We start from the raw sequence: 27,794 nt of genomic DNA, 5'->3' as shown, positions 1-27,794 counted from the left end.
GACCACGGCCATTTTTATCCAAGTCTATAGTCTGTTTGTATTTATTTTAATTTATTATCATTATATTGTACATCAGTTTTCAGCCTCTGATCCCATGGAGGGTTCGATCGGGTTTGCCTGAAAAACTGACAGGCAGACCCGATAGGTCCACTCGTGTGAAAGGGGCCTAAGAATTCTCACAGCACCTGTATCTTGACAATATTTATGTTGCCTAGAGTTCAGCTTTACCTTCCTCACCTCCCAAGCAGCTTACACTCACCTTTCTTCAACCCTCCACTATTTAATTTAGATACTGGGACTGAGGAAATAAATCCATGTGCAACTTCAAACCACTAGGTCAGAGCTTACACGGGACTATGGGCTCCTTTCCTGCTTCCCTGTGGCATTGTAGGCCAATCATATGGCATTGGGGCTGTCACATGACATGAGAGAGGTGGAGTAAATCACATGTTCATTCATACCTGGTTATTTCTTTTTCACTCCTGGCAGAACTGAACAGAGCAGTGGTGGAGAGATTGAAAGGAGAGTGTATGCAGCTGAGGAAAGGGGGTGCTACATGATCTTTTACCTTGCTGTGCATGGGCAAAGGAAAGGGTTACATTTGAGAATAGGACATTGGGATGGACAGAAGAAGAAGAAGAAGTGGTGGTCACATGATTCAGCATTAAATAACCTATAGACTACTTGTCCTACAAGACCTTTTCAAATTTACAAAGCCCAATGGTCATCTTGATGTGATTAAAAGTACCGGCAGGACAAAATGTAACAATAAAAAAAAAAAAAAGAAGAGGAAACATTTCTTATGGCGTAGGTGTCTTAATGTGAAAAATATCACACCACACTTCTGTCATTTCAGCAAGTCGAGACTGAAACCATAAAATCCTTGTCACATTATCAACAATAGCAAGAGTAATAAGTAAAGTTAAATGTTGTACCCCAACCACAGACCCGAAAACCACTGTAAAATTCATAAAAGCTGGAAAGAAGAACGTGTCTGTACTGCTCAATTTCTCCTATCTCCACCTGACAGTGGGAATATAATCTCTAAAATCTGACAGGTAGTTCTGAGCAGCACACATGCTTCAGAAACAAAGAATTTATCAATTTTTTCCTAAATAAATATAAAAATATTTTTGAAGAAAAACAATGCAGAGCACAGAACCTGATCTGTTAAAGAGATGCAAAAGCTGCAGTGTCAAGATGAAGGGAACTTACCATCCAACTACATTGATGATATTAAGTCCAGCAGGATTTGTCATAACTTGGGTGGAGGCAGTTCCAGTAGTAATAGATGTTACCATGGTAGACAGTGGAATGGTCATTACAGGTAACCCCTGACTCAGAGACATTTGCTGCTGAGCAAACGGTGCTATCAATGTAGGCTGCTGTGAACTAAAGCTCGAGTCTTGGGGTGTGGGGGTGACAGAAGGAGTGATAGGAGCGGAGCTGGAAACATCGGGTGGATGCGGTGTCGATGATGGGGTGTTGGTTGGTGTAGGAGTAGATGGTTTGGGTGTTCCAGATCCTGCTCATTGAGAAAAATAAAAGAGCACTAGTACAAAACACATTTGTTTAAAAAGTGAGAAAAAAAAAATATTAAAAAAAATTACCATGCTTAATAAAAAATAGTGATGAAGATTAATATAAAATGATTAATAAGTAAGAACGTCAAAGATGTGACACACTTGTTTCACAAAGGCAAGACAACACAGACTTGCTACAAAAAGACGAAAAGAAAACACCTCATTAACAGGTCGCAAATGCTTCAAACCCATTTAATAGCAAAACAAATCATAGAAATATAATGCTTTGTTAGTCGAGCCAAAATATCGGCAGTTGAAGCAAACATTCTCATTTTCCAAACAAAAACGTAATTTTTTTTTTTTTTTTTTAAATGTTAACATGTTTGTATTTCTTTTTCTTTAAAAATCATTGTCAAACAATCAATGCAGCTTTTCCAAATCCAGACACAGGCAACAATAAAAGCCTACCTGAACTTCCAGTTTAAAATCAGCTAAATACATTGTAGATGTATTGAAAACAAAAAGGTGTACAAAGTCTTACAATTTGTTTACTTTAGAAAGCAGCCACAGACGGAGTAGGAAAGGCTATCCCTGGCAGCATGCTACTGAGAGGGACCCGTGCTCTGAGTGGAAGCAAGGATCCTATTTGCAAGGGTCCAACACGCCTCCCTACATAGTCAGAGCTAGATCTCTCCAATTAGAAGGAAACTAGAGATTTGCCAAATGAACAACGATAGTTCTGATGTAGAAGGGAGCAAGTCAAAACTCTGCAGAGAGATCACTGCTTCCACACAGAGTGCATAGGTCATTCTCTACAGTATGCTATCACTGGACTGACTTTAACACTAAGTGTGTGGCTGTTTCTTTAAAAAAAAAAAAAAAGTGAAAAGTGAATTGTAGACTGTGAATACCTTTTATTTATATGCAGTTGGAAAGTATGTAGCTGATGTAAACTGAAAGTTCAATTGGGCTTTACAGTAGAAGCCCACCAAACACTGATATCCAAGTTTTGTGCTACACACCATTGGGTTCTATCGGCTATGTAAATTAGCTTTAAATAAGCATTACCTCTCTAAAGGATTATATTGATGGGCATTCTAGACAAATGCTGCATTTTACATTTAAGCACATGTATGCATTTGAATGAAAAATAAAGCATTGTGTAGAAAAGGTTGTGTTTGGTTTGATATACTTTGCCTACAAGTCAAATGCACCACAATAGGGCATGCTGCAGCTGAAGAAATGAAGCACAGCGCAAAGCAGATGGAACACAACCTCTGAACTGACATGTGCACTGCTTAAAGTCAATGGGGTTATGCTGACCTGCCTTTGATGCTTGTTTCAAATGCATGTCAAACCATTAATCCTAATGGGGTTCCATGGCATCACATCTATGCCTTGCATCTGGGAGTAGGTCACATTTCACTATTGATTAAATTGTTACTAAACCCACAACAGTAAAATCAACCTATACATGCAGTAAAGCATGCTTGTTATACTCACTGTGGAACTTAAGGGGTTAATCCTGCGCATTGTGCAAAAAGGCTGTTTGATCCTGTCTTCTCTGATTCTCCCCTTCTTTTACTGCCCCCAATCCATCTTCTGACAGTACAGAGCCTTGGTGGCACTCTGCACATGCTCAGTTTGGTGTGTATTGCTAGAGAGTTTTTTTTTTTCTTGGGAGGGTGCATGTGATCAGAACAGGGCCAATTAGCACTGTCCAGACAGAGCATCAGGGGTCCTGCAGCCTCATAGGACTAGTCAGGACTAGGTTTAACCAGACACTGATAGAAATCATAAGATTGCTATATACTACTGATGAGAAAAGGTATTTAGCAGTTTATATTTAACTAAAATAATTGAATTTCCATGTTCTGTGTACGGTGGGAGACCAGATATAGTGGGTTTAGTAACACTTTGAGCTACATGGTCACTTTCCCTATCAATTCATAGGGAAACCAGAAGCAGTTGTTTGACAACATTGCTTTATAAACTGAAGCAGGACAAAACTATATGTTGTCATGGAGAGGGGTGAAGTTGAGGTAATAGGGGAAACTTCTGCTATGGTCTTTGAATGTGATAAACCCACAAGGTGGCACAATCTAACTGTATCCATACAATACTGAGTCATCAGGTTTGGGTGGTCTTGCTCTTTAAACCCATTAATGTCTCATTTAAAAGCCAATCTTGCCTGCAACACACATCATTACAAAGGCTTGGCTGACTTCAATGCAACCAAAGTATTTAAAAAAAATATATATGGAAGTTGCAATGACCTGTAGTCATTTTGCACATATCCAGCAGCTTTGATGTATTCAAAGTTTAATACCTGTGAGGCAATATTAAATATATATATATTATTAAAAACATAAAAATGATTATATAAAGTAAATATAGTTCAAAAAGCCAATACTGGGTTTTTGTCAACTACTTGACATGCTGTGAGGTTTTACACATACAAAAAAACAATAAAGCTTAGCTTGTTTTCTCTTTAAAATCAGCAGCTTCTAAAATTCCAATCCAAAAAAAATAAAAATAAAAATACACTGCATTTCCTTTTGTCACACTGAATACCTGGTTTGCATTGCATTTTTTTAAAGCATAAAAACACAAGTCATTCTAGCAATTTTCCATTATAAATACGTACACACAAAGAGTGCATACAGTGAAAAGGAAAAAACAAAATATATAAGCGTATATCAAAATAAAAAATAAAACACACAATTACATTAAAAAACACAAAATACATACAGTTAACAGAACATATTGCTATCAAGTCTACAAGGCTTTTACAAGCATTAAAGAGTGCACACAAGCATACACGTTGGTGTCACCAATCCATTAGAAAGAAGGGTTTAATCTTGAAGACCTCTACATCAAAGGCCTATGGAGATTTAATGGAGAATTTAGGGCGTGACTCACTTTGTGATGAGCTGGCTGGTGACATAGCGGCTGGCGAGAGCATGCTGACTTGATTAAGGTCCACAGACTGTTTTCGAGAGATACTTGGTGGTTTAGATGGAGGAGGGGTTGTAGATTTTAGGTGGCCACTCGCCTGTAGGGGACTAAATATATTACCTGAAAAAAAAAAAAACATAAAAAAAAAAAACAAACAAAAATCGCAATGACAGAAAAAAAAAAAAAAAGTACTAAGAACCATCAACGCACTATTGAAGCAGTAATTCCTAGCAAGTTGTGGACACTGGGTGTGTAATACATGCCCAGAAGAACTTCATCAAAGTCCATCAGTCACATGCAGTATGCTCTGTCCTTCTGCCCTGATGCAACTCCTAACCCTCTTACACTTGCCAGCAAATACTGGCTGTCAAAATGACAGTCAGAAGTTGCTGTGTAAATGCAGCAGCTGTAGAAGAGGTTGTTCATTCTGTATCTATTCTGTTTATTATATACAGTATAAGGGATGAGCTTTAAAGTGCAAATTAGGTCAGTTAAAACATCCTGACAAGTAAAAAATAAGTGTATTTTTCAATTTTTTTTCTTCGTTTGTGTTTATGCATCGTAGAGCTGCATGATTCTGGCCAAAATGAGAATTTCGATTTTTTTGCTTAGAATAAAATGATCACGATTCTCGCAACGTAAAAGCTTTCACATTATACAAAAAAAAAATGGGCTAACTTTACTGGTTGTAAGATGAACAATCCGCGCTACCCTCAAAACAAATCAATAAACCATATATAATAATACTTGCTAAAATAACTTACAAAATTATAGTGACAAAAGCTGCTGCAACATAGAAAACCTTGAATATGAGGTTTAAACTAAAAGTAAAAAAGAAACTAAGTGCGCTTTCTACAGTAATGTGAGTGAAATCTAATAAATTATGAATGAATAAATGTTGGATAAAATAAACAGTCCATTAAAAGGCTAAGTAATGTGCTAATATAGGAGGTGTTTTAGGGACAAATTCTTTACTTGGAACAGTGCCATCTTCACCACAACTCTTCACAGGTCAAGCAAAGGAAAAGATAGGCTGCTTATCAGATATGCTCGATCCCTATTACAGAGATCTTTCAGGCTCAGGATAGCTGGCTCCACAACCAGAAAACAGCTGATCCGAATTAAAAAAAAATTCCCTCCACGTCCGGCAGTTCTCAGCGCTGGAGCGGCAACCAGGAATGTTCTTTTTATATCCACTGCTCCAACAATGCTGCTCGTGACATAGAGTAAAACATTTAAGAAGAGGAAGAGAGACACTTCATGGTGCAGTGGTTAAAAATCCTTTATTCCACATGACGGACGACTGACATCAAAAGCAAAGCAAACACAGTTGCAAACAAAAACTACTCAGCCATGGCAGAAGCCGACCAGCTGGTATGTGGTGACGTCAGGTCCTCAAGCTCCACCCGACGCTGCGTTTCTCCGTAAGAGGCATCGCCTGGGAGAGGAGGCTCTCCTGGGCGATGCCTCTTACGGAGAAACGCAGCGTTGGGTGGAGCTTGAGGACCTGACGTCGCCACATACCAGCTGGTCGGCTTCTACTGCACCAAGGATTTTAACCTACTGCACCATGAAGCGTCTCTCTTCCTCTTCTTAAATGTTTTACTCTATGTCACGAGTGGCATTGTTGGAGCAGTGGATATAAAAAGAACATTCCTGGTTGCCACTCCAGCGCTGAGAACTGGGAATTTTGTTTGAATTCGGATCAGCTGTTTTCTGGTTGTGGAGCCAACTATCCTGAGCCTGAAAGATCTCTGTAATAGGGATCCAGCATATCTCGTAAGCAGCCTATCTTTACCTTTGCTTGACCTGTGAAGAGTTGTGGTGAAGGCGGCACTGTTCCAAGTGAAGAATTTGTCCCTAAAACACCTCCTATATTAGGACATTACTTAGCCTTTTGATGGACTGTTTATTTTATCCAACATTTATTCATTCATAATTTATTAGATTTCACTCACATTACTGTAGGTAGCGCACTTAGTTTCTTTTTTACTTTTTTTTTAATTCATTAAAGTAATTTTTTCCCAAAAAAAAATTGCATTTGAAAGACTGCTGTGCAAATACAGTGTGACATAAAATATTGCAACAACCATTTTATTCTCTAGGGTCTCTACTAAAAAAAAAATATTATATATTATATATATATATAAAATGTTTGGGAGTTCTAAGTAATTTTCTAGAAGAAAATAATGATTTTAACTTGAAACCAACAAATGTCAGAAAAAGGTTTAGTGTTTAGGTGGTTAAACTTTCCTCATTTACACATGAGGACTATTCCTTTGACAAATTGTTACAATGTTTATACTTAAGTTCCACTGCTAAAGAATGTTGTGATTCTTGGCAGACTGCCTGTTTTTTCTTCCTTTCTTTTGAGGGCTGTGGCTTCAGAAGAGCAGAGAGAATTCTTTGCATATTAAGAATCGTGAAACACTTTTGTCAAGATCGCAACGGGGAAAAAAAATTGCGATAACGATTGACGAGTAATCGTGCAGCTTTAATGCTTTGCATCAAAAATAAAACAATTTTTGACAGACAGTATTGCCAAATGAAAGCCTTGCTTTTCCTAAAAAAAAAAAATATATATATGCATTACTTATATCTTACTTAAAGCGGAGTTCCACCCTGAATTTTTAATTTTTTTAAAAAAGTCAGCAGCTACAAACAAAATGTAAATGTAGCAGAATACATATGGACCTAATTTTTTTTAAAGAAATTCGATTTTTTACATTTTTAATTGGCTATGTTTTATAGAAAGTAAAAAATAGTTTTTTTTTTCCCCAAAAACTGTCAGCCTTTTTTGGTTTATAGCACAAAAAAAATAAAAAACCCAGTGGTGATAAACCATCACCAAAAGAAAGCTCTATTCGTGGGAAAAAAATTATATAAATTTAATTTGCGTACAGCGTTGAATAACCGCACAATTGTCAGTAACAGTGTCAAAAAATGGCCTGGTCATGAAGGGAGGTAAATCTTCCGGAGGGCAAGTGGTTAATGACAAAACTAATGTGAAAAAAAAAAAAAAAAACACACCCATAGCAAAAATGTCAGAACTAGTCCATAGGGGAGCGTATAGGTGTGAGGGCGGAACTGGTTAAAAGCCCATTTCCAATCACCGTTTTTGGTGATGGGAAATCCCCATTTTTAATAGATAATGAGGATGCATTAGAAATTCTGATGTTTTTATTCTGATTCTATAGTTATTATCTTGCACAAGTGTCAGAGTAAAGCCTATGTAAGATATGAAGAAGCACTGAGTAAAAACCTCCCCAGTGGGGTCACAGACAGAAATAAAAACCTGACAAAAAATGTAAGTGTTCCCCCTACTCTTTAAGGAAGTAGGGCAGACATCTCAGTTTCAAGTGGATGCAGTTGTGTTGAATCACCAGCCGTTTCCAAATCTGCCAACCATGTAGGCTATTAAGAATTCAAATAAGGGAGTCAGAGTCTCAGTCTCTGCAATTCGAAAATATCTGTCTGATAAAATAAGCCTTTGGGTGCTTATAAAGTTGTTGTAGTTTTACCCATTTAGAGGACCAAGTCACTTTGCCCTGAATTGGCAAAATAACAGTGGCTCTTTAATCTTCCAGGAATCCTGCTGAAACTATAAAAATCAACTTTGGGTAGCTCCAGCCTTTAATGGCTCCTAAGCCCATAGACACGACAATGGTGTCTACCTTCTACAACCCTTTTAGAAAGGAATGCAAAGCGACTCAGGATCATATAGGAATTCCAATATTAAAGACAAGCCAATCACAGGGGCACCAGAGAGTAAAAACATTTAGGGCACATGTGCCAAATGCATTATTTTTTAATACAGGCCATCTCTGTCAACTATTTATCCTAGGTGCCCTGTGGTGCCTTATTCGCCCAGGCAAACTTTGTGATTCTTTGGTTTGAATTTTACATTACAGGAAAAGAGGGAGTAAAAATCTCTACAGAGTGTGTGTGTGTGTTAAATCATGACATCCAAAAAGGGAGAGATCTTACCATCAGGATACTACAAAGATATAAGAAACCAGGGGGAATTCAGTGCAACATATTCACCCACAATTACAATATTGCACTTTAAAAAAAAAAAAGCTAATGAAGAGAAATATACCTGAAGAGTTATTGCCAGCGTTGGAAGGAAGTTTAATGGGAGGTGGCCTGTGTTTGACACCTTTCCCCAGTACAGAGGACTGGATAGAACCTGTGATACCGTCCGCCTATAAAATAAAATAAACAGAATTATGAAAATAAAAAACCCCATATACATACATACATACATACATACATACATACATACACACACACACACACACACACATATATATATATATATATATACATATATCTATATATAATCATTCGTATAAGAGGTAAGAAACAGATATAAAATAGCATCAATTAAAAAAGGACACATGTTGTTCTGTGCATATATTTGTTATTTTAGCAAGGATTGAAAAAAAAACTTAAAATTTTAAGAAAAAAAAAATTGTTTCTTTTTTAGTCAAGTAAATAAAAAAATAGGATTTTGTGTTTGATTTTTCTTGAAGTCCATTGAGGGATGCAGATAGTCATACTGGCAAATTAAAATTTTTTAAAAAAAGTAGGCCAATCCAAAAGTATGCTTTCTACTCGCCTACTACCAGCATGCCTCAATTATGTAGAAAAGCAGTATGGAGAGTATGATCATAAACACAGAGAGATCTATCCCTCAATGGATTCCTAGAAAGGCTTTTACAGCAAGCTCAATGCCAAGCAAGCAAGTCAGTGCACCCTTACGGGGCCATCCGAAATGACAAAAAGGTCATCAAAAAGGGAAAGAAGCAGTGGCTTAGAGATAGACTCTCAGAGCCCAAATCACATCCACACAAAGGAGGGAAATTTCCTTGTCGAACTTAAGTCAGGCAGAGGGATGGAAGAACGATGCCCTGGCTGAGGCGACAGGCAGAAATTACATTAGGCAGGAAGGAAGTACAGGGCTCAACACATCTTTTCCCTATACAAAACCAGAAAAAGTTTCTTGCAGAGTAAGGCTGCCAGTTCGGACACAAGCCTTGCAGAGGTGATGGCTACAAATACACCTTGTGGGTGAAAGCATAGAGAGGAATGTCTCTAATGTTTTCAAATGACAGTTTCTGAAGTGAGAACCAAAGAACCAGATTCAGATCCCATGGAATCACAGGGGAACTAATAGGGGAGGATACAAGGGGGATACTGTACAAGATTTATAATCAAGGAATGGCCAACAGTCTCTGAAACAAGATAGAAAGAGCAGCAACCTGACCCTAAATAGTGCTAGGAGACAAAAGCTGGTCCAGACCTGGATGTAAAAGGAGAGGATCTGTACCATGGAGAAACCCCTAGGGTGAAAACCCTGAGACTTAAACTCACTAAAGTATCCTTTCCATGTCCGGTGACAGATCTTGTGAAAAGTTGACATCCTAGTTTTTAACATTGCAGAAACCACTGAGATGCCTCTGCCTCTCAGAACCTGGGCTTCAACAGTTCAAGCCAGTGACCGCAAAGCAAGATAGTGCTTGAGTGCTCGAGAAAGAAATTTTGGACGATCTGGTAGAATCCGCCAAGAGGCTTACCAGGTCTGCGTACCATATCCACTTGAGCCAAACCAGAGCAAAAGAGGAGTACCCTCTCGCGTCTCTGAAGCACACAAGAAAAAGGTTTCAGGGGAGGAAAGGCAGATCACAGTGTACTGTTGCCAAAAAGTCACCAGAGCATCCATTGCGTCTGCTAAAAGATTCCTGTATCTGGAGAAAAACCTTTTCAGTTTGTTACTTACTTGGGAGGTCCATATCTGTCCCCACCAACAACACAGCTCATGGAATACTGCTCAGAGGAGGGACCACTCCCCCGGGTCCAGACACTGCTAACTGAGGAAATCTGCCTGCCAATTATCTACACCTGAAATGTACATCGCTGACAAGCCTGGAATGTGAGGTTCTGCTCAGAACAGGATCTGATCTACCTCTCCTGCTATGGTGAGATATCTGTTTGCTCCCTGATAGTTAATGTACGCCACTGTCCGGGTGTGTTCGACTGAATCAAGATCACATGATCCTCAGGTCCAACGCACCAGTGATGCCAAATTGTTAGAAGCTTCCAGATGTCAACCAGGAGATGAAATTTCTCAGGCAACCAAGCCCCCTGCAACGACAGAGTGCCCAGGATTCCTCCTGAGAAGATGTCATCCATTGTGAGGAATTCCAAAGAACAAAAAAAGGGAGATTCCTTGATTCCAGAGCAGGTTTCCTGAGCCACCAAACCAGGGACAACTTGGTCCTCGGCAGCAACCAAATTGATATGTCCATATTCCGGACTGACAATGACAGAATGTTACATAGTTGGTAAAGTTAAATAAAGACTCCAGTCCATCCAGTTCAACCTGTGTGAATGCAAGTGGGTTTGTGTGCACGTGTTTATGTCAATACCATTTCCCTGTGTATTGCAATCGCTAAGATGCCCATCTAATGCCGCGTACACACGAGCGGACTTTCCGGCATACTTGGCATGGAGGACCAGAGTCCGACGAACAATCCGACCGTGTGTAGGCTCCGGCGGACTTTTCTGGTGGACTTTTTCCCATAAACCTGCCAAGCCTAGATTTGAAACATGTTTTAAATCTTTCCGTCGGACTCAGTTTCTGGCGGAAAGTCCGCTCGTCTGTGTGCTGGTCCGACGGAAAGCCCGCTCGTCTGTATGCTGGTCCAACGGACCAGATACGACGCAAGGGCAGGGTATTGCATTTCGTGCTCGCTGCAATAGGAAAAACAAATTTTCCTATTGCGGCGAGCGCGGGGCATACCAGGCCCTTACGTCTGGTATGGATTATAAAGGGAAACCCCTACGCCGAAGAAACGACGTGGGGTCCCCCCTAAAATGCATACCAGACCCCGATCCGAGCACGCAGCCCGGCTGGTCAGGAAAGGGGGTGGGGACAGACGAGCCCCCCCCCCCCCCGAAGCCAGAGAGACCGTCGTGTCAACATCTGGAGAAGAGAAGAGGGAAGAAGACAAGAAGCCCAGAAGCACAGAAGTCTGGACCTCCGCTGGCAAGAGAACGGCCTGAAGACAGCGGAGGAGCCGGACGAAGAACTGGAACACCGGGAGAAGAGGCCGGAGAGAGCGGAGAAGAACCAACCGGACGCCGGGAGAAGAGGAACCAGAGGGACCCCCTAAGCCAAAGGAAGAGCCCCGAAGCCGGAGGAAGAGCCCCGAAGCCGGAAGAAGACCCCCCCGGAGCCGGAAGAAGACCCCCCCGGAGCCGTTTAATAAATTATTTTAAAAACCTGTGTAGTGTGTTTTATTATTGACACTTTTTCCCTAGGTGGATAGGTAGGGGTACCATGTATCCCATACTCATTCACATAGGGTGGGGGGCCGGGATCTGGGGGCCCTCTTATTATAGGGGGCTCCCGGATTCCGATAAGCCCCCCGCCCGCAGACCCTGACAACCAACGGCCAGGGTTGTCGGGAAGAGGCCCTTGTCCTCATCAACATGGGGACAAGGTGCTTTGGGGAGGGGGGCCCCGCAGGGTGCCCCCTCCCCCAAAGCACCCACCCCCCCATATTGAGGGCATGCGGCCTGGTACGGTTCAGGAGGGGGGGGGCGCTCGCTCGTCCCCACCCCCTTTCCTGACCGGCCAGGCTGCGTGCTCAGATCGGGGTCTGGTATGGATTTTAGGGGGGGACCCCCACACCGTTTTTCGGCGTAGGGGCTTCCCTTTATAATCCATACTAGACCTAAGGGCCTGGCATGACCCGCGACGGGGCTCGCAAGGTGTCAATCTCGCCGATAAAAGCGGCAAGATTGACTTCCTTTTCTAGTCCCGTCGTACCCGAGTCACGTTCAAAATGAACGGACTTGTCCGGATTTAGCCCGCCGGAAAGTCCGGTCATTTGTGGGCAAGTCCGTCTGTTTTAAAGTCCGGCGCATCTGGCAGACAAAGTCCGTCGGAAAGTGTGCCGGACCAAGTATGCCAGAAAGTCCGATCGTGTGTACGCGGCATAAGAGTTTTTTTTTAATTACTGACACCACAAACTGTGAAGGGGAATTCTGCATCCTCTGACAATAAAGAAACCCTACATAGTTTAAGGTTAAACCACTTCTCATCCAACTTGATTGGATGGCCACATGTCCTCTTAAGCGACCTGAGACTGAATAGTTTTCTCCCTATGCTAGAATCACCATTGTAATACTTGTACAGTATATTGCCACCATATCGCCTTGAGTGTCTCTTCTCCAGGGAGAATTAGGTTTAATGCTTGCAGTCATTCCTTGTAACGGAGGTCATCCAGTCCTCTTATTAGTTTTGTTGTCCTTCTCTGGACTCTCTCCAGTTCCAGCACATCCTTCCTGAGGACTGGTGACCAGAACTGGACGGCATTCGGACCCCCAGATCTTTTTCCATCCTAGATTCCCACATAGGTTCTCCCCTTAATGAAAATCTCGCATTCATATTTTTAGTCCCCACATGGACTACTTTTTACATTTTGCAACAGTAATCTTAATTTGCCATGTAGTAGTTACCCACCCTATTTATTTTTTTGAGGTTTTCTTGAAAAGAATAGCTTTGCATTAATATCAAATGCAGAGATAGAACTATTTATACCAACCTCTATCATTCATGAATACATTTAAAAAAGGATTGGTCCCAGGACAAAGCCTTGGGGAACCCCGCTCACAACAACAGACCATTCTGAGTACACATCATTTATCGCCACCCTTGAAACGTGCCCCTCTAACCAGTTTTCTATCCAGGTACAGACACCATCATCCAGGTCAACAGACCTCAATTTGTAAATTATGCATTTATGGGTAACTCTAGCGAACACCAGCCCTACTGTACCGGGCCTGGCCCTGCCAATTCAGCATGGGGGCCCAGAGACAGAGAGGGGACTCCCAAATTATGGACACTGATCTATCAATCCTGCTCCCTTCAACTTTTTTCAAAAACATTTCCCTGGATCCCATGCCTTAGTGTGCATGGGCCCAGGGGATGGGCAAAAGAGAACTACTTAACCACTTTTGGGTTAAAGCAGAGTAATCTGCAGCTGCATGTCCAGACTATTACATTAAAGTCCCAACCTCTCCTATATCAACACGCCCGGGCTGGCCGGGACTTTAATAGTCTGAACATAAGGCTGCAGATTACTCTGCTTTAACCCAAAAGTGGTTAAGTAGTTCTCTTCTGCCCCTTGGCTCCCGCTGTCCAACTCTACGCCCTGGAGGAAAGAAGAATATTTTGCAGGTGCTCAGCTCCTGGCCTGTCCCTGGGCTCCCAGCTAAAGGAGGTACCCCCCTCCCCCCAGGAGAAGCACTGCACAAGGATCCCAGGTAGAAGAAGCCTGACCTCTGACTGAACTGTACATTACCCATTCTTGGCCACTGAACCATGTACATTACCCACTCCTCATTCCTGCACTCTGTATATTAAACACTTCTGACCCCTGAACTATGTACATACCCCTGACTCGTGCACACTGAATGGTACATACTCCTGAAACACACAAACACACACACACTTCTCTACTACAGTCCAAACTGCCTCCTTCTCCACTGGCTGCCTGTGGACTAGGGGGAGGGGTGCTCAGGCCCCACCCGTCATTTGGGGGGCCCCTGCTAGGTAGGCTGTATGGGGCCCCATGACTTAACAGCATGCCCTGTCTATGATCAAAGTGAATAACTGGGTGATTTGGGCCATAACGTCTTGCAAAACCATAGTAAAAACTCCAGTGAACACAGCAGGGGGAAAAGCCACATCTGACCGAGCAAAGGAAGAGTCAGAAGACGAGACAGACTACAAGAGAGAAACATGACTCCAAGCTGCAGAGCAATGTCAGTAGGCTCACTTCAGGCAGCCCCAAAACCGTTAGTGAGCCTGGGGCACATGGAAAAGAGGGATTGTTCCTCCAGTATCTAGAATCAGGAAGGTTCAGGGTGGGAGGCAAGGCCGGATGGCTGGAGGTGACCATAATCACTGCTGATGGGCAGCAAAGACACGTCGAAGATCTAAGTTCCACACAATTCTTTGCACACAGAAGCAACAGCGGGGATATTCTCCCTTAATGCTGTATGGCTAGAAAGAATACCTGCAACACTACACCCTGAGGATTATGTCAGCACTCAGCCCCACCATGGTAGGAATGGGAAATAAAGGTGCCCAGCAACCTATTTAAGTGAGGTAGCTACCAGTGTTTGTCTGGGCCGGCCCACTCAATAGGCCAGACACTCTGACCCTGAAAAGTGCTCCTCAGGTAATTTTTACTAGAACAGAGTCTTAGAAGCATCCTACAGAGAACCCAGTGTTCAAAGGTGACTTCCAGACTATCCCTGCAAAGTGCAATCCTACAGGGTCTGCATGTGCTCCAAAACCCAATCTGAGGAAGACTGGATAGCTTCAACCAGAAGGACATAACTACAACAGTGTAGAGATCACAAGAGTAAAAGAGTGAAAAAAATGGGTTAGTGTTTAAACCAGCAGAGCTGAAGAAATGATGTTAATTCTTTTAGGACAATAGCAAAAAAAAAAAAAAAAAAATTAATGCTGGTAGTAAGATTCTGGGCTGGACCAAACACCATTTTTGTATGCCAGCGTTTAATCCCCCTGTGAGCGGAGAGAGATATATATATATATATATATATATATATATATATATATATATCTATATATATATATCTATATATATATATATATCTATATATATATATATATATATATATATATATATATATATATATATATATATATATATAGATATATATATATATATATATATACACACACACACACACACACACACACACACACACACACACACACACACTTGGCATTCCTCTTTTAAGCCAGCAAATTAAGTTTATGTTACCTATTCCAGCTGATGTAGAAATTAATTGCTTACACAGCTCGATAAATCAAGCTGAGATTTGCTCACAGAAGTGTATTGTCAGAGCAGTGACTCATACCTCATTCAGGATGATGAAAGCCAGACTGCCTGAAAGGTGATAATTATTGATGTGCTTTTTAGATAACCCCCTATTCTCTGGAAATCCTTTGTCATGTTTTAAATGTATTTGTAACACAAAACTTGTAACATATAGTTAAAGAAAAAGCTATAAAAAAAACCCCCAATAATTTATTAAAATAAAACTAAGCCAAAACCTTTAAAAAAAACTTTCCTTTATGAACAACATTTTAGGATTCCACTACATGCCAAAGCATCCTTCACAAAACACCCATAAAAAAGGCATAGAAAATAGGCTAAAAGTACCATTGTCATTGCATTTGCCTGAATAGATACAATGAAATAAGCTTCGTAATTCACGGTTTTCTCCCATGATCATCATCTTTATGCAGCTGGGGTATTATGACAAGCTATTCACCAACAGGTTCACTCACAGAAAGAATAGCTATTAAGTTTATCACTCGACACAGAATTATACTGCAATCGAGTCACTAACGACCAGACATGCCTCCCAATTGCCAAATCTACACCAGCTGGAGGACATGCATGAAAGCAAGTCATAGTATAACGTTACATGTGACTCGTTACTTAAGCCCCATACACACTATTAGAAGACAAAAATCTGCAGAAAATCTAATAGTGTGTATGGGGCCTTAGTCTCTTTAGTCACATAGAACAGGATATCCCCAAACGTATTACAAGTCCTAGCAAACATCTACACATAACATTTAATTTCCACCCAGATGTAGGTGACAGGGACTGTTATTAGCAAGATCATTTCACAAACCTCAATTTCCTTGCCTGGTGACACAGGATTTTGGCTTGCAACTCCTCCAGCATCGTGTGTCATCTTCACAAAACCTTTGGACTCATTTTTAAACAATTCAAGATATTGATTGACCACTCTGTGGGGAAACAATTATGACAACATGTGCACAGATTATTATTGTATATGGAAACGGTTACCGGTTAACCCCCACCAAAGAGCCTGCGCATCTGGGTCTGTGCACCCATTACTACATATCTGTCAAACTCAGTTGTGGGGGTGAGAGTGTACAGCAGATGCATATCCATTCACTTTATATGGGCTGCCTGCATGCAGCTCAACAGTAGCTCAAAAAGTAAAAGGCTCTTCATGCCGTGCAGGGCTAAGTACCCCTGTGAATGAGCCCATAAAGCCATTTTATCCGCGTTTGGCCATCAGTTTTTCATAAACGATGGTTTGCCACAATCTGGTTTTAAGAGATTCCAGGAGTTTGTGTTTTCTAGGCCTTTGCTATCGTTTTCTTTGTGGCCATAAATAAATGGTTTAGGAATTTAAAGGTGTATCTGTCTAGGTTAACAGGTCTGTGGTTCAACAGGCCTTTATAGCAGTTTTTATGTAGTTTATAGCATGCCAATTATTAAGTAAACTTTGGCAAATAATCTTCACACCATAGGCCAAACTGTTTTTTTTTGTTTTTTTTTTTAAATTTAGGCGCATGAAAAAAATTAACTGTAAAAAAAGCGTAACAATAATAATCGTAAGATGTTTAAAAGTTACCCTAGCTGAATACTCTGATGCTGTATCAGAGGATGCAGCTGATGGCCAACGCACACTGTGGTCTCTGACATTGCTCCAGCCAAACCAGAGCTACAATCAACTTAATGCAGAACTTCAGTAATTTTTTCATCTTTCCATCTATTAAATCTTCTGTCCTTGTTGTTTTACCTTTGGATAGTAAAACATTTTTTTTTCTGCCAGTAAATACCTTATACAACGCTTCCTGTTTCTTGTCTGGTAAAATGCCTAGGCTTATGACATCATGCACAGCTATCGCTCTTGTGAGTGTTTGCCAGGAAGGGAGGGGGGTGAGTCATAAGAGGGCCAATGAGAGCTGCAGGGCTGGAGGCGTGCCTCTGTATGTCTGTGTAAATCCAGGAAGTGAACAGGCAGCAGCTTCAGCTACCCACAGTTAAAATGGTTGCAGCCAGACTTACTGGAGGGAGATTTCTGCAGCATATTTGGCAAGTACAGAATCACAGTATATATAAAATAATATGCAAAGTGGTTGGAGGGAAGCTTCGGAGTGGCAAAGATGTTTTATTACAAATCATGTGAGCAGACTGCAGTTCCTCTTTAAGCTCTTCATCACTTAGGTTTAGATTTCTCAATATCCAAACATCCACTGTAGGTGAAACTTCACAGTGCAAGTGTTTTCAATGACAGGGATTTATTGAACAACAGTGGTTGTTTGTTAAAAGTCACATTTATTTCTATATGAATATACCCCTTACTGTTAATTAACCACTTGAGTTTATTGGTTACATGCTTTAAAAGGACAATTGAGCCTTAAAGCGGGTAAGATGCATGGTTTAATAAACTTTTCACAGCTACAGTCTTCAGAATTAACAAAGAATTGGGTCTATTGAAAATACCAGATAAGACCATGTATGGGGAAACTACTCCTACAATCACTGCTTAGTGTTTGGGCAGCCAACTGCCACAAACAAACATTGTTATATTGAGAGGTCATTAGCCCTGTTAAAGAGATACTAAAATGTTGTTTTTTTTTTTTTTTTTGTTTCTTTTAAATCCTGCAAGACAATGCCATAATGTGCTAATATGCATTGCATACTAGCACATTATGTGAAACTTACTTTGAAACGAAGTCCCCCAGCGACGCGCTGTCACTGCTGAAGGCGCTTCCATAGTCACCCAGTCTTTCTTCCGGGTTTCGCGCACTCTGGCTGTGTGAGAGGCCAGAGCCACAATGACATCACCGAAAGCCACCGTTCACGGCACAGGACTCTGAAGGAATGGCATGGTATGCTGTTCCTTTAGAGCGCATGCGCCAGTGACATCACCACCTGTATCAAAAGTAAATATCTCCTAAACAGTGCATGTTTAGGAAATATTTACTGTATCTACAGGTAAGCCTTACTATAAGCTTACCCATAGGTAAAAGCCATGCATGGGAGTTTACTCCCACTTTAAAAGATTAGTTCACCTTTTTAAAAACATAATAAATGCAGATCTTTTGCAGCTAAAAAAAAAAAAAAAAAAAATGCATTTATTTCATTTTTTTATTGGGAGCCTGGAAAGCATTGCACCCACGATTAGCAGATTGTGGGTGCAATGCAGGGCTCTTGCAGACTGTGTGTAAGCTGTCTGCCTGTGCATCATATGGTCAGGCTGTTACACACTAATAGGAAGCATCAATGAACTACAACATCGCTCAACAGCGACATGGTAGTCCATTGAGAATCACAAGCCGACAGCCGAAAAAACTACTGGACCAAGTCGTTTTCCATTCACAGAATGATGCAGCTGGGTGGGCGAAGCCACGTTCTTTTCAGATTGTGACAGAAAAGCAGGGGTAGAAGATCCCCCGCTCCCTGTCACAATAGGGAGTCAGGGGGGTGCAGAAGCCGGTGTATTTGTAACAAGTTACATCCTGATTATGGGTGTAACATGTAACAAAAGGTGAACTTATCCTTTAAGATTCAGTTTAAAAATGCGAATGCAATACACGGGAGGACCTTTCTATAATATTACAATAATGCACTATTAAACCCATTTGTCACTGTAATGCTCCTTTTTAATGCTACATAAAAATTGCCTCTTGCCATGAGAATGTAAATTAAGCTTGCAGATGAGAACGAGAAATGTGCAACTGTGTGTTCCTAGTGCCCAAGCCCGATATAAAGGTGAAAAATTATTCAGTTACAAAATCAAGTGAAATACGCACCAGCTGTAAATCTTTAGGTGCACAGAATATTTTCCAGAAATTTGTTCAACCCTGTTTTAAAATGCGATTGAATCATTTAAATTAACGTATCCAGTTTAAGGCTCAGTTAACACTGCCGTGAATTGGGATCTGACTTGTGAGACCCCAAATCCCATGTTGGTCAATGAGAGCTGTCTTAATTAGCATTACTGAAGTCGCTCCGACTTTAGAAAAGGTCCCTGTACTACTTCAAGGCGACTTCTATCCGACTTGTGCCCATAGACTTTAATGTAAGGCGCCTCCAAGTCTGAGCCTCATCTATATTGATGTGATTTGGATCAGACATTACATGAAGATTACCCAGGCAGTGACTGGCATTTTCCTGTATGCGGTTATCTCTGCATACCTGCACAAGGCAAAGTCGGTTCAAAATTGCATCAAAGCAGTACTCAAGTCGCCAACAAAATCACCAGAAAGTCGTCTGGCCAGGTCGCAGTAGTGTGAGCCGAGTCTAAAAGCAAGTTCTATACAAGAAAAAAAAGATACACTTACCTGTCTATATCAATTCTTGATCCAATAAGAAATCTAAAAAGGAAAAAATAATATTCCAATAAATTACGCGAATCTACACAAATTTCAATTTACAATGATGTGTAAGAATATCTGCATTAATATGCAAAAGTAATCTTCAGGAGAGCTGTTGTACCTGGATGCAGAATAACTGCATCTAGGATGCTGCATAAAGCTTGCCACCTGTACATATTGCTCTTATAGAATACCAACCCACTTGTAAAAAGGACTTAATTTTTTTTTCTTAATTTTATTGCAATGGTAACATCAAAGCTATTGGAGTGGTGCCAAGAAGTAAAGCATGTGAGGCAATCTCTGTAGACTTCTTGATGAAGCAGTCCTTGTCTGTGTGCTGTCGACAGCTGTTTGCATTAGTATCTGATATTTGTTTCTAGCTATCCCCCCCTCAGAACAGTTTCACATTCAGGAAGATCAATGAATGTAGTAATCTAAGCAGATCAGATTTATTTATTACATTTTATTTCATGGCTTCACTACTCCAGGCACTTGGAAAAAAAAAAAAAAACTTAAAATTTAGGATACTGACAGTTGCTGGTTATCCTAAATTATAATAGACAAATAAAAGTAACTCACTGTGAAGAAGGGTGGAAGTTATCTTCTTCTTCTTCTTTAGAAGTCTGCATTTTACCAAAATACAAAGGATTGCCTGTATTTTGGAAAATGGTCAATTTTCCTCTGTTGAATGGGCTTCCAGATTCACATTCAAATAGATAATCCTCTTTTGTATCCTAGGAAAAAAATAAAAAATAAATACATTTCCGAAAGACCGTGTAAAATCCTGCACAAACATTCCCCATTAGTACAACACACAACTTACAGTGCAGATGGTGTTTATCCCACTAGACACTTTTCAATCGTGAAGGCCTCCATTAGGCTGGCCATACACTGTATGAATTTCAGCCAACTCCCGCCCAACATCCCTCGACTGAAAAATCAAAGGGTGGAAAAATTGTTGACCGAAAAGCAGCTGTACCCAATCAGAGCAGTGGTTTGAGTATTTTGAAAGCCGGTGGTGGGAGATTCATCCATCCGCATAGCGTTGATTGAGGAATTTGTTTGTTTAGCCTACAGTTCAGTGTATGGCCCAGCTTTAGCCTAAAATGGCTGATAACACTGAAGATGAGGCTGTTATACTGTTATATATAGAGAAAATAGTATATTCTCAACATGCTTGAGTACTCTTATATGTACTTTTGGAAAAGTTATTTTTAGCTTCCTTCTACATTTTACATGTGATACACATTACCATTATTTGAGTTACCCATAACATGCATGTTTGTCAGACTTTTGAAAGCAGCTTCAAACTGCCAGAGGAGACACCAAAAAATAAATAGTGACGCAGTTGGAGGAAAATGTACCTTTAAAATGTCCTTCAGGTCTGCTTTCAGACTAAATTCACACTGCACACATGCACTGCACTATAACACAAATAATAAAATAAATATTGGGCAGAAAAGGTTTTAATTACTCACATCTGCTGGCCAGACAGTAGGTTGCGAGTCATCAGGTTTGATAGATTTTTCCACTTTTGCATATTTTTCAACCTGGGCAATGGAGAAAAGAAATGGTTATAATGCTAACATAAACAGATTGAATTCTGAAAACAAACATTATTTATGCTGTACCAGGAGAGGAAGTTACATTATATGCATTATGCTACAGCTGATGGCCAGGGAAAGTTTACAATGTTCTAAATACTCCAGTTAAATGTTGGGCTTAACTTACTGCATAGATACTATAAACTATATAGAAAAAAGTTTGGGAACATCTGACAAATACACCTAAACTTTTTTTTTTTTTTTTTTTTTTTACACCTAAACTTCATGGCAAAATGTACTGACACCTCTCCAAATTAATAAGATTAGGTTTTTTTCCAGTGAAAGTAAAAAAGACAATTTTGACAATTCTGCTCCTTAAACCCTGTGGCAAGTGTAAGGAAGGCCCTTCCCTGTCCCACCATGACCCTCTGCAATCCAGCTCCTTAAAGACACTGAGTAATTTGGTGCGGAGGAACAAGAGTAGCCTTCATGGAGCCTCGATCTTAACCCTAATGAATAACTTTGATGTGCACTGTTGTGCCAATTGAGAGCCAGGTTTCCTTATCCCAAGATCAGTATCTGACATTACAAATACTCTTTTGGCCAAATGGGCAATAATACCCACAGATAAGCTTCAAAATCTTGAGAAAAGCCTTCCCAGAAGAGTAGAGGCTGTTATATTTGCAAAGGAGAAGGGGGTAGGGCAACTACATATTAAGAGAGAAGTTCAGTTTTTTTTTTCAAAATCATACTTACTAGCATCGGTCCACCGCCGTCTAGAAAACTGAGAATGGAGTGATCAACGACCACTGATTTCTCGGTTCTCAGAGCTCGGTGAGCAGAGAGCTGGTGACTGTCAGTCAATGCCTCCCCACCCAATTTACTGAAACACTGGGCTGTGGAAGGGATGAGAGCTACTGGCTCAGGCCATCAGAAGCTCGGTCAAGGGTTGTGGGCGGATCCCAACTTTATTGTCCTGATCTTGCCCCAGCCTGGACCGTCTCTGTGACATCAGCCAACAGCAGGCTTCAGCCAGCTGCCTGCTGAAACCGGGTCACAAGAGTGCAGATTGAAATGCACTTCTATGATCCACAGGAGAAGTACAGCCAACTGAGCTTTGGCTGTACGTCTCCTTTAATGCTTATGGAGTTATAATGAGATGTACAACTAGTTCATGTAGATGTGATGGTCAACTGTTCAAGAACTTTCGGTCATATAGTCCATCTATATACACATAAGACATAAGAGATACAGCACTACCTATGTTTAAAACTAAACATTCCTAATTACATCTTGTGGGAAAAAGAAAAACTTGCATGTACAAGTTAGAAATCCCCATTTTTTAAATCTGTATAAATGAAGCCCCTCTGTAAAACTCCCCATCTCTGCTTGTGTTACTGTGCACAACACAAACCAGTAAGCAGTAATAAACTCTCCATTGCAACTTTTCTCCATTTAAATCGCTCTGAGACAATGTACATGCTTCTGCTTTTATATTCTGCCCACCCTTTGCCGTTCTCCAGATATCGAGCAATGTTCTCTCTAATGATGTCACCCACGCATGTGCATACTACCGGCTATTCATGGCATGATCTGCGTGCCATCAGTCCTTTCCGGACTATGCCTCCGATGCTGTGCTTGCATCTTCCAGTGTCATTGCATTCCCGCAATTCCCATGAGAGCACATACCCCTTCAATATTTTTATTCAATGAGCATGTGTGAAAGTTCTGCAGACGTAAACTAAACTACAGAATAGAGGCAGAAGACAGCAGCTAGTATAATGCCGGCTTCGGATGGAAAGAATGGAACAGAAATCATGCCGCTAAACAGTAAGACTAAACGGAGGGGAATAAATAATGATCCGGAATAATGTAAAATGCTTGTGTACTGGCTACATGAATTTTTAAAATGTGTATGGCTGAGTTTACTACCACTTTAAGCACTTGAGAAGCCAGTAGAAAGTGGTAAAAAGTGGGCTTTATACAGTGGGCAAGGTGACAGTACCCTCTAAAGCCTTTAGTTTTCCTCCCAACAGTGCCTTTGCCATTTCCTCCTGTCTGATGTTTTTGCTCCGATAAGGATAGAACACAAAAATCATGATTCAGATTGAGTTTCAGATTATTGCAAACGCCCTTACGTTTTCGTTATTTTCTCCTTCGCTGCTATACTAAAAACATGGCAAGACTTTTGCAGGTTTTAATATGAATGAAAACAGACCAAAACAATTGTGTAAGAAAAAAAGTCACTTGCATACTCACATCCACTTCAGAAGGTACAGCAAGGGAACAGGGGTTTTGTTTCCATATGTCAACACACTAAAAGAGAATGTATCAATCACAAATTCTTGCAGAAAACTCATGGATTTATACAAAAATCTGCTAAATTTAAAATTTGTTCATTATGATATCTGTAATGCACACCAGCCCACAAACAGACCGTATGTTAGATGCTGAAGAAGCCAATGGATGGCACAATGATCAACAAGGAAACCTGTTGCCAGCACACCAATTTCCTTCAGCAAAGCGATGTGACATGAATAGATTTGCTCGCCCAGGACTTACATTTCCAATTTTGGATATCTTAAGGTCAAACTGAGGTTGTGAGGCTTTCCTTTCTTTCCTTTTATGTAGATAGTCAAGCAGTCTGAGCTGTGGTGGGGTTGGACAATTTGATAATTCCTGTTGCCTATTTAGAACTGGTCGGGAAAACCTCTTCAAACACCTTCATAAAGAAAACAAAACATTAGTCATCTTTTTAACCTTCTCACACAAAGGCAAGGCAGAAAAATTCAAAATAGGCATTGCCCCCCACCCCCCACCCCAAACAAGAATGGTGACAACACATAGGTCCCTCCAAAAAGTCTAAAAAATGCCTGTAGATCCTGCCATTGAAGTCAACCCTATGCAGCTCCCTTTGATGGGGTGACCATTCTGTAGCGGTGCTCCTGAATTCAGAGCAGCATTTTTGCCCTAACATAGGTCATGTCTGCTTGCTGCTGAGTCACAAGTCTGTAGCTGATCAGTCAGCACCTTTAGCAGATTTAGGCCTGCCAACCGCTTTCTAAACTGGTAGCACTGCCTCTATTACTGAAACCAACTCCCTGTGCGCTACAGTGCCTGGAGAAGGGAGTGGGGGTGTGAGACTGAAAATGAAGGATAAGCTTGCCCAAAGGAGGAAAAAACATTATTTTATGAGGTATAAACATCATGTGCCTGGATATAGCACCTGTATAGACACAAGATGTACTTTATTGTATTTCCCATTGTCCACACATGGTGACATATCCTGTATAAACTAGCCAGCAAACTAAATTACAGACTTAAAATTATATTACAATTACTATTACAAAATAAAACAGATCATAAGGCTACAATTAAAGAGTAACTCTACTTTCACTGAAAAAAAAAAGCATTCCTCCCATGGTGATCTATGTACATTGCAAGGGTTTTAACAAACTTTGTTGCAGATTCCTACCCAAGTTAATTCTGGAGAAATAGTGGATTGTGTCCATGTGCAAAGTTAATTTGAGTGATTTTTTCATTACTGATCAGCTGCTGCACTTGAAAGGTTCTAATGAGGAAAGTGGGATTAACCCTTTGGGTATATCTCATCAAAACTGAAATATTTGTTACAGAGGATGCACAAAGTCGGATTTGTATCTTAGTGCAGACAGCTTGGAAAATCAGTTAGTCAATCACACAAGCATTACATTTCTGTGGGCTTTTCATACACCATCCAGGTTGCCATATTGCATTTTTACAGAAAAAATTACAGCGCTGCAAATTGCAATTGTAATTTTTAACATTCAATTACAACAATATGGCTAGTGCCACCATTATATATATATATATATATATATATATATATATTATATATACACACACACACACACACACACACACACACACACACACACACACACACACACACACATTTTTTGCGATCATTTTTCCCACAAAAGTTCCCAATTCAAATTTCATTTCAGTGTGAAGTTTCAACAAAAAAAAAAAAAAAAATCATGCCAATTTCACATCACCCATCATCTTGCTTTCCTACATTCAGAGGCTTCTCCCCATTATTGCCTATGAGGAAGGGATTGGAAGCAATGGGTTAACTCTATTCATTTCTGCTGCATAAAGCCTTGTATACACGGGCCAAAATCGATCGGTTCAGCATGAACCAGTGGATTTTAGGTCCATGTGTAACGCTGTCTGTTCTACAGCCAATAGCTGCCAGGACTGATCAGTGTGTTCTGGTGGGGTGGGGGGGGTGGCGCGAGGGGGTAGAGAACAAAAAGGCACAGCGGGGGAGATTGCTGCACTAACATTGTTTGTGTTAGTACAGAAAGGTTTCTGTTTTTTTTCTCTCAGGTTTTTGTTTTTTTTTGTTCAGCCTGCTGGGTTGAACGGAAAAAACTTGTACCAGGCTTAATTCTAAGGTCAGAAGATTTTTTTTATCTTAAAGCATTCTATGCCTCAAGATAAAAAACCTTCTATGTGCAGCAGCCCCCCTCAGCCCCCCTAATACTTACCTGAGCCCATATCGATCCAGCGATGTTGCACGAAAGTCTCGGCTGTTTGGGACTCTCCCTCCTCCTCATTGGCTGAGACAGCAGCAGGGCCCCACGGGTTCCCGCTGCTGTCAAAGTCAGTGAGCGAATGAAGAGAGAGATGGGACGGGCCAACCTGAGGCTCTGTGTCTGAAAGGACACACAGAGCAGCGCCTCGGGTGCCCCCATAGCAAGCTGGTTGCTATGGGGCCACTCAGCAAGAGGGAGAAGCCAGGAGCGTCGGCGAGGGACCCGAGAAGAGGAGGATCTGGGCTGCTCTGTGCAAAATCTCTGCACGGAGCAGGTAAGTATAACATTGTTATATTTAAATGAAAAAAAGGAGACTTTAATATCACTTTAAGAAGAGGTTTACAGACTATTAAAGCAGTCACAGCACCCTCAACTGGCTAGTGACATCTTATCTTCTGCAATCCACAGATACAATCATTTCCACTCCACAAACTGGGGAGATTATAACACAACAACATCAGCAAAAACATCTGTATTGAGCAATAAGCTCTCACTTTCTACAAATGGCCTTAGTTATCTCCAGATTTTTCAGACCTTTCAAACATCTCTGGTAAAAGTGTTTATATTTGCATAACAGTAGGTGGACAGCTTCGGATAGCGATGTGGAGGATAATAGCATTTTTTTCATTGCCTTCTCTATTGACATGTGTCATCTTTCAGACAGCTGTAATAAATCCCCATTGAGGGACTCTCATGTCTTAAAGGCCCTTAATTCTATTATGAATAAGGTAGTCAGGCTTGCTTCTCTTTACATTACCTTTAAACCATTTACGGTATATTAGAAAGTGGTAGCTTTGGCATGTATTGTCTGACAACACCACAATATTATCTAGACTTAGCAATGGCAATGAAAGGGAAAAGCCATATTTTTCCCCCTATTCTTAAAGAATGGCATGTTCTATACAGCTGAAGATGAATGAAACATGAAACATGAATATGTGATCTGTTACTTAGGTTTTTTTTTAAAAAAATTACAAAGCTAAAGAAAAAAAAACACAGCTAAGAAAAATAAATGTTGTAGCGCATTACAGCAGCAATCAATACCTGTTCTTTGTAAACTTGTCATTCTGTTTAATGGTGAAGTCACATGCCAAGGCTACCAATGCCCAACTGGGCTGTAACAGATGTTAAGACTGAAAAAAGGTTGGAAAAGGAGGTGGAAGCCTTCTCAAATTTACCACCTGAGCTAAAAAAGGATATCTCCATAAATTCTTTGTAGCTGTACTAAAACCAGCATATTGTGTATACTCTATAAATATATAAAAACTGTAGAAGATGCAAAAAAGGTCCGTAGCTGCAGAGGCACATCACATTAGCATTCGTAATGTCATGACATCCCATTGTGAAACACCTGTCTTTTTTTTTTTTTTTTTATGTTTTGAAGAGTGTAATAGCGGTTAACCAGCCTTTAGATATTAATAGTAACCATAAAACATTTGGAGGAAATGCACACAAACAAGGAGAAATACACAAATATGAGGATTAAAGACCTTGATGGAGTTGAACCAAGGACACCAGAGAATAAAGATCCCTTTGACGTAGGGAAGATTCCGCTCCAATCAGCATCAGATTGGAGCAGAACGGGCGAATAACACATTCGTGTCCGTTCAGATTCTGCACAGCGGGCACAAACAGAGCCCGCACTGCTCCAAGGCCAGCCAAGGGTAGTCTGTTTACACCCGACTACCCTCTGATCTAATCCACCTAAAAATGGAAGAGGATGGATCGCCTTCTGTTCTTTTAGCGGACCAGATCGGACCCAGAGGTAGGCGGGTGTAAGTGGGCACCAGCTCGTTTACACGCGCCTGTCCATATGAATGCATGGACCTTTCGATCAGGCCCATCTGAAAAAACTGACAGGCGGACCTGATCAGATCACCCATGTGAAAGGCATAAGTCACTGTTTATTATTTCCTAATGTTAAAAGTGA

The 27,794-nt window shown here is 40.7% G+C and overlaps 1 protein-coding gene across 5 annotated transcripts in view; it reads right to left on the bottom strand.

Annotated features, from left to right (window-relative positions):
- Positions 1 to 27,794, bottom strand: part of SUPT20H (SPT20 homolog, SAGA complex component) — a 130,869-nt gene that overhangs the window by 39,514 nt on the left and 63,561 nt on the right. For all 5 annotated transcript variants that reach the window (XM_073613298.1, XM_073613297.1, XM_073613296.1 and 2 more), the window contains exons 11-19: positions 23,847 to 24,006; positions 23,544 to 23,600; positions 21,219 to 21,290; positions 20,320 to 20,474; positions 19,708 to 19,740; positions 16,233 to 16,350; positions 8,581 to 8,686; positions 4,446 to 4,601; positions 1,216 to 1,525 (exon numbers count right to left, since the gene is read on the bottom strand). In XM_073613298.1, coding sequence (XP_073469399.1) covers positions 1,216 to 1,525; positions 4,446 to 4,601; positions 8,581 to 8,686; positions 16,233 to 16,350; positions 19,708 to 19,740; positions 20,320 to 20,474; positions 21,219 to 21,290; positions 23,544 to 23,600; positions 23,847 to 24,006 — 1,167 coding nt within the window. The remainder of the gene's footprint in view (positions 1 to 1,215; positions 1,526 to 4,445; positions 4,602 to 8,580; positions 8,687 to 16,232; positions 16,351 to 19,707; positions 19,741 to 20,319; positions 20,475 to 21,218; positions 21,291 to 23,543; positions 23,601 to 23,846; positions 24,007 to 27,794) is intronic.

The sequence above is a fragment of the Aquarana catesbeiana genome, linkage group LG02, assembly GCF_042186555.1.
Source record: "Aquarana catesbeiana isolate 2022-GZ linkage group LG02, ASM4218655v1, whole genome shotgun sequence".
NCBI classification, from domain to species: Eukaryota; Metazoa; Chordata; class Amphibia; order Anura; family Ranidae; genus Aquarana; species Aquarana catesbeiana.
This window is presented reverse-complemented; position numbering and strand designations above follow the sequence as displayed.